The sequence below is a fragment of the Maylandia zebra genome, linkage group LG18 (genome assembly GCF_041146795.1).
Source record: "Maylandia zebra isolate NMK-2024a linkage group LG18, Mzebra_GT3a, whole genome shotgun sequence".
Taxonomy (NCBI): Eukaryota; Metazoa; Chordata; class Actinopteri; order Cichliformes; family Cichlidae; genus Maylandia; species Maylandia zebra.
In genome coordinates this window covers 25,180,620-25,188,539 of record NC_135184.1, presented here as the reverse complement: position 1 = coordinate 25,188,539, position 7,920 = coordinate 25,180,620, and the positions used below count along the sequence as shown (strand labels likewise).

At 42.0% G+C, this 7,920-nt stretch overlaps 1 protein-coding gene across 1 annotated transcript; it reads right to left on the bottom strand.

The window, feature by feature from the left end:
* Positions 1-1,012: 1,012 nt before the first annotated feature.
* LOC101474385 (neuromedin-U receptor 1-like) lies at positions 1,013-6,448 on the bottom strand. The gene is made up of 4 exons (XM_004570580.3): positions 6,371-6,448; positions 4,172-4,907; positions 1,861-2,094; positions 1,013-1,626 (listed from the first exon to the last, which is right to left on the bottom strand). Exons 2-4 carry the CDS (start codon positions 4,866-4,868, stop codon positions 1,301-1,303), a joined length of 1,257 nt encoding a protein of 418 aa, XP_004570637.1. The 5' UTR covers positions 4,869-4,907; positions 6,371-6,448; the 3' UTR covers positions 1,013-1,300.
* Between the last annotated feature and the right edge of the window lie 1,472 nt (positions 6,449-7,920).

The following is a 7,920-nucleotide window of genomic DNA, read 5'->3' as shown; positions in this document are numbered from 1 at the left end:
TTTCCTCCGCGCTGTGCGTCACCTAAAGTTGAGATGAGACATCCTGTCGGAAGGTTCTCGTGGCTTTCGGCACGCCTCGTTATTGTTCACCCCGACACTTTTACTGCGATGTATACACAGAAGACCTTTGCCTCCCGGGGTCGGTTGCACTATAGGAATCCAAAGAAGACAAGACTCGGTGTGATCTTTTCTTTCTGAGTGGGCCTGCTGACACATCTTACAAGCAGCACTGATATTCAAAATCAGGTCTGTTTTAATGGTGCACACCATAAAAAGATATTGTAAACATGTCATATGTACACATTGTGCATCAAAAAGTAATTAAAGCAATAGGTAAACAATAGCACCGCTTACCAGCAAAGCAGAAAATGAATGGGACTGAGCAATAACCATATGTCAAATTATGCTGCAGTGAAAACTTAAGCAATATGTAGAGTTACTAGTCATGTACATTGTATACAAGTCCATAATATACGTATCAATATATGTGGAACCTCTGTGGCAACTGCTACATAATATCAATGATTCTTTAGTATTTTCAGAATATAATGTAAATACTTGTGTCATGATTAGCGTCCGTAGTGGTTATAAATATCAAACCGTTTCATGTACACTTCGTTGGCTTTCATTCACAGACAAATGTATTCAGTGTTACTGCTGCTAGGAGTGTGTTAATGGGCTGTAGAGCAGCATGTAGGCAAGCCTGGAAATATTATTCATTGCATTACACAGTATGTATGTAATAAATACATTCACATCCATTTCCAATAGAAAACGTTTACTTTTGATGCATTTGATGGGATGCCAATGCATAAAAATGCTGCTGCATCATCTATGTGGCAGTGCAGTAACCTCAGTGTGCGGTCTTGTTGGTCTTCACTCTGAATGTAATTTCAGTCATTGTTCTTTTTACACTCTGGGACTTGTTGATAAAAATGATTATAGAGTAAAAGCATGCAGGAGGGAAATATGCTTGTTTTCTCTTAAGGTGAGGCGCCTCAGGAACCACCTTTTAGCTCATCCGGCTGAAGGACTGTCTATTTCTGTCCATCCACAGTTCACAAGACCTGCTGCTCCCCCTACAGTATTTGTCAGATTTTAGTGTAATATTTGTAGTTTTTTGGGCAATAGCCTGTGAATTGTGTTCATTGTGAGTCATATCAGCTGCTAAGACACAGATTCTGGTTGTGTTCGAGATCTATATGAATGCAGGAACATCGTTTTCCATAATGTTAGTGGTGCTTGGTGCAGAACTCTTGTTTATTCAGTTTTTCCTTTACTTCCTTTGTCTCCTAAAGGCTCAAAAGGCTCCAGAAGTCATTTTGTTACTTTGGGATGTTTTTTCACGCAGGGTGCTGCGTTGAGTCATCTGGAAGCTCCTCGAGTGTTCTCTCCAGCTGTTAGAGTAGCAGGTAATGTGGCTAAACATTTCTCTGAACCTGGTGGACATGAGGTTGTAGAGGATGGGGTTGACGGCGGAGCTCAGGTAGAAGAGAACTCCAGAGATGACGTGGACATGCTCGAAGATCCTGCGGTGCTGCTCGTATGATATGTTGATGTAGCTCCACATCAAGCGATCGATGTGGAAGGGAGCCCAACACAGGCCAAAGACAACCACCAGCACACCTAGAGCAGATGGAACAATGGATGTGATTCATGGGGCACATAAATTTTGTTTTGGGACACCAGTAAAGTCTTTAATGGCAGATGACTAGTTAAACAAAATATTGTAAATAATCTTAAAATAATGAATTTAAACACAAACATTTCAGAAATGTTGACTATGGGGTCTTGATTTTTGTAGGGTTAGGGTTGTTGCCAATTTAATTTAGAATAAAAATATAGTAAAATAACACCTACATAGCATTTTGGTTACTTGCACATTTCGTTTGCTCAGCCTCTGATTGTGGGAGCTGGAGATACTTTCAGAACCGAAGCCACAGTTAGTATCCACCGTGGTCAGCACCCTCTCCCTGCGCAGCCTCAAGCCAATGAGCAGGTAGAGAACGCTAATGATCAGCATGGGGAGCAGGAAGAAGACCAGCGTGGAGATCAGGATGATTAAGTTGTACATCCAGATGGGTTTGACCAGATCTGAGGATATATATAAGATAGGATAGCAAGAGAAACAGAATAAATCTGAGCAGTGCAAATAAAAATGTCTAACGCAGACTTTAACCTGGCAGCTGTCTTCAAGGTTTCTCATGTGACATCACGTACACAGTACTTGTTGCTAGAGAAAAATATTTGTTTCCCGACTAGTTGGAAGTGTTTCCTGGAGGTTGCTTGCTCTGGCTGGGTGAAATCCAGACAAAGACGGTGCTGCATCAAAGACCTCTGAGAGATTGCTTTGATTTCTAGCAGATTCTAACTGCTGCCTGTAGTTTTTCATGTTTCTTTGCAGACGCTTGTTAACCGCTACTCAAGCTGGAGTAAAACTTGAAAAACTGAGACACAAACATGAAAATGGAGTAGGTTCACCTTTAGGTTGAGCCTCAGCACTGCAGTCAACATGCTTCAAAATGCATCATTTTTACTTTGAAGGCAAATGGTCTTCATTTTCAGTTTGTGCCACCGTTTTTGCAGATTACCTACACCTCAGAGAGTAGCTGGCCAGTGCATCACTTCCATGCAAACTTTGGGTGATCACAGCAATAAGACAGCGACCGAAGCAATCGTGAGGAGGGTTTTGTGAACTGTTCGAAGAAGATGTATTTTCCCCTAGTGATGGAGACTGGGCTTTAGCAGGCATTTTCCTAGCAACCTCCAGCAACTAGTGGGGGAGTACTCAATTTTCTTTCACTACCGGTGGTTGGCACAGTCACAACCTGGTCTCTAAGCCCGTGTGACTGGGTCCTATATCATTTTCTCCATTGTCACTATGGCTATCACATCCAAAATGGCCAACAAGTTCATGTCATATGATTAGCAATCTGTAAAATGCTATTAGCATAAAGTAATGGTTGCTCGTGGACATGTCTGAACCTGTCCTACCTTCGTTTTGCTCTAGGCCAAATTATTTCAAGTAGAAAGAAGACGTCTAAAGCAAATTCTCTTCTATCTGTCTGTTGTATATTCAAAACGGCAACTTCATACAATGCTTCAGCTTGATTCCCCGAATATTATCCAGAGCTCATGCTTGAAAATGATTATAGATCACAATTCCAGGTATACCATTACTTTTAACTGTTAATTTGCTAGCTGGGACCACATCCTCATTTAGGTTTGACAGTGTTTCTAGAAGATAATAGCAGATGGTCTGAGCATAAATTGAAGGTGCGGTTTGGGAAAGGCCTCAGAGGGGACTGACGGCGGCTCCTGGGTCAGGCAGATCCCCATGTTTTAATGAGAAGTGAATTAATTGAAAAAGGGAGGGAGGATGGGACATGAAAACAAGAATGAATAGCTTGTAGTGCTCAGGAGGTCAGATGTATGGAGGTGTGGTCCTGCTCCTTAAATTCAGGTAAATTATTTCCAATACGCAGTCAGGTTTCTGGGTTTTGTTTTGTTTTTTTACCCAAACTATAACCATGAAAATGTCTGGTAACAGTCTGTTAGAAAAACCACTACTTTGTTCCAGATTGAAATATTGCAAGAGCTATAACGTAGATTGCCTCTTGCAATATTAAAGCTACTTTCAGCTGCTCTCTTAGTCATAAAGGGTCATAACAGCAGGTTGTTCTCCATATTTGATTTAGCAGTTATATGCCAGATACCCTTCCTGACACAACCCCCTAGGGATTTGTGGTCTCATAATCTGGCAAGCCAGGTTAATACTGCTGCTACCAAAGTGTAGTATCACGTACTGTATTCAGTGTACTGGGACGAACTTTACAGTAGTGATCCCAGACAAGATTTACTGATATTTCTCAGGACTTGAGTAAAGTGTTTCAACAGTGATTAAATGATTAATCATTGTTACAGATGGCATCCAGTTATCTATGTGCAGCTCAGGAAGGTTCGCTTTTTCTATCGAGCACCATCACCAAGCCCAACACTTTGGTTTATGAATGAAAACCATTGGTTTTTGACATCTTACTGTACTGAGTGGTAAAGAGTAACCCTTATACCTGCTTTAAATCAGCAGGTGAACACGCTTACATTACCAGAGAGCTTCTAGCATATCTGCAGACCACATAAAGTAAAACTAAAATATAAATTCTGTACATACGGCAGATAGCAGATCGGGGAAACTGTCGACCAAACTGTGGCGGCAGCACTTCGATCCCATGCAGACTGGTGTTTGGCAAAGCGCACAGCATGGACAGCCCCCACAACATGAGGATGACCCTCTTAACGTGAGCACGTGTGGTCAAATGCTTGACTTTGAGGGGGTGCACCACCGCCACGTAGCGCTCCACGCTGAGTGCAGTGACATTGAGGATGGAAGCAAAGCAGACAGTTTCAAATAGGAAGGTTTTAAAATAGCATCCCCCTTCTCCGAGCAGGAAGGGGTAGTTCTGCCACATCTCGTAGATCTCTAACGGCATCCCCAGAAGCAGCACCAGCAGGTCGGACGCAGCCAGGCTCAGCAAGTAGTAATTGGTTGGCGTTTGCATCACCCTGTAGCGTAAAATGACCGCACAGGTCAGGGAATTGCCCAGGACACCCACGATGAAGATGGTGAGGTAAGTGACACAGACAGGGAGAAACATGGGGGATTTTGATTCCCCCAGATTTTTGGATAGGTACTTGTCCTCAGTCAAGCAAAGCTTTTCTTCCAGATCTTCTTGAGTGGCGTTCGTCAACACCCAGGAGATATTCATTCCACACACCACAGCAGAATCGGGGCATCCTAAGTCACTGAGTTCTCTGTCACCAGTTAAAATGGCTGCAAGAGAGTTGAAGGTGCAGTTAGGTATCGGCATCGTGGTGACTGGACAGCAGGTTCCTCAACTAATATAAACCTGATGGAAAAAGAAAAAGGAGACAGTGTGAATTTTAAAGGATTCCTTAAACACTCATGCGTCAGAAAAGGGTGAAGGCTCTTTAAGCTGCAGCCTTATTCACAACGTGGTTCGACAAAGCAGATGGATCTGCATATTTGATTTGACATATTGTTACACCAGATGCCCTTCCTGACACAACCCTCCCAGAGATTTGTAGCTCCTTCTGTTCTAAAAGGATCTTTTATATGTTAGGTGAGCGCAGTATCCGCTACACTATGGAGCCAGTCAGGAATCTGTAAAAGTAGAAAGTAGGAAGTTTGATATTTAACATCTGATGGGATCAACTAGTGTTGTGATTTTAAAAAAATCTGAATTAAAAATGCAAACAGTTCATAATTAACGGTTGTTGAAGTGAAATAATACATTCATCTATGAGGCAGGGAAATGATACTGAAGATGCTGCTCCTTTGTATCTTGAGAACTATAGGATCCTGCTGTTTGAAGCTTGGCAATTAGCTTTATATATAAGACGTAGCCCCCATGATATCATGTATCAGTCAGTGCGCTGCAGTTTTGGCCAAGAACTACATGTCATCAGCTAATATTAGCTGCGTTCATAGTGTGGCACATTAGTAACAGATGTAAATAGAATAATAGCAGAAATTCCCTCACTGAAGTTGGAGTGCAGACTTTCTTTAACTATCTCTTCGACAGCACAACTGCACTGTGAATCCTTTTATCTGTCAGCGACTTCAATTAACTGAGGTGACACCAAGCAGACAGCTAGATGATAGCTGCCTGTCGCCCCCCTCACGCATAATCACATGTAATTTTAGACTTCAGTATAATTAAGACATCTAATTTAAAAACAATCCCCCCAAAGTAGTCTCATGGCATTACAGGTTGGCTTCAGCCCAGGCAGCTGTTGCTGGAGAATAAATGTAGGCATACCTTGTCCTTGGCTACTGTAATGTCCAACCTTGACATGATAAAATTTCAAGCCTCTGATTTAAAAAAGAAGAAGAAGCTTAGGTTCAAGTACAAAAGAAAGAAGTAAGCTCAGTGACTTTTTAATATTAATATAACTTTGATTGGATGTTTGCATCCTATGTGTTTTGTATCTCTACATAAAGAAAAGACAGTTGTTGGCTTTCATCTATAGCAACTAGCAGCAGCCCAATCAGTTCACTGAATCCCTGATATGATAAGAATGTTCAGCACATGCTTTCTAATTATCTTTAATATGTTTAATATCCTCTCTGGTCCTCTCGACAAAAATTGATTTTACGATTAACAGCACTGTCACAATATTGCCCTGTTAGAAATTTATGTTCAGCAGAATACAGACGCCAGGGAGGCTGTTTAGATGTGTTTAGGCTGTGTTTGGATTCCCCCACGGGGATTTCTATATCGTTGTAACAGGCAGCGGAGTTGTTAAGATAACTTCAAATGAGGTACAAACAAAAAGGACAAACACTCACCTGCAGTTTGTGGTCTTTATACTCTTCTTATCTACAGGATTCGCAAGAGCTGAAGAAATGAGGGAAGATGGGTGATTGTCATGTTTCTCTGCATCCTGGACTTTTTTCTGACACTTTATCTTGACCGCCTTGGTGCCTTAGTGCGTCACAACTGGCTCGGCTTCCCGTATTTGATGGCTGGTGTTCAGCCCGCCTCTCGCTCTCTCTCTCTCTGTCTCTCTCTCTCTCTCTCTCCATCTCTCTTTATCCCTGGAGTATCTTCTCGCGTCCATCCATCACTACATGCTTTATCTTTCTCCTCCAATTCAACTTGTTTTCATCTTTTCTTCTCATCTTACTCTCGACACTGTGATACACACTTTCATGAACCTAGCCTGCACAGACACTACCTGCCTTGTGATCCTGCATTATATTGCTTTCACAGATATTGCACCGGTGAGAAAATTAAAGGTGAGATTGCTTTGACCCTAAAGCCTGCGAGCTGAGTACAGGTATGTGTGGTGTATGTGTGTGTGTGGGTGTGCTCCCGTTTCCACTCATTTCAAATCAAAGATAAAACAAACACTCTTTTTCATTAGTAGAATCGGCAGCAACTGGCGAGGTGCACATCTGGAAACAAGAAAAAAAGGCTGTAAAAATATGAAATTTTGGGTTTTTCCATCAGAAAAGACGAAAAAGCTTTTGTTTTGATTTGTGCAACAGCTTTTTCTTAAATACTTTTTGCAATTTTGAAAAAACCCCCCCAAAAAATGTTAAAGAACCTACAGTCTGCAGAAGGCAAATGTGAATGTCTTGGATGTACCTCGGTGATCGATAATTGTGACGTGCGTGTTGGCATGACTGCTTTGCCGTTGATGTTCATGTCCCTCACACGATGAATCATAACTACTTTGCTAATCTCTAATCTTTTTTCCCATCAGTGTATTAAGATTTAAACTGATCCAGAATGTTGGTTTTTGCTATATTTTAGCTGTAAGATGTTCCCACAGTTGTGTCCATTTGCATAGTTATTTGTCTATGCAAATGTGTTCATCCAAAAACCCACATAGTTTGAGTGTGCATTGGTCAAATGATGATTGATTGATGAGTGGGCCGGAACAAGGAATGGAGCAACAGTGGAGTTCACCAGGAACACGAGAAACAGGGGCTGCACTGGACACGTTTTATTGTTTCAACTTTTTGTAGTTTATCATTTCACTCTGGGTGGTGGACCACCTAAAACACAAGCAAGAGTGGCCCACCTTCCAGTTGTACCTCATACCTTTGGCACTGCCTCCATCTGGCAACAGGCGCTCTCTGCAGGAAGATGAGCAGTCTGCAGCACCCCACGGTCTACCAACGCATTGCCAATGTTCAGCCCATTAGGACTCCGAAATGCTTCTGCTGTGCTTCTAAAACAGACACGTTGTAACTGTTTGCTGTCACCAGGGGTCAGTGTCACAAACAACCCATCTGTGGGTTACTCTTGTTTGTGGTGGTGTTGATCCAACATATTAACCACATGCCAGGGTGAATCAAAGACACACTTGCTTAATATTAGCACTTTAGCG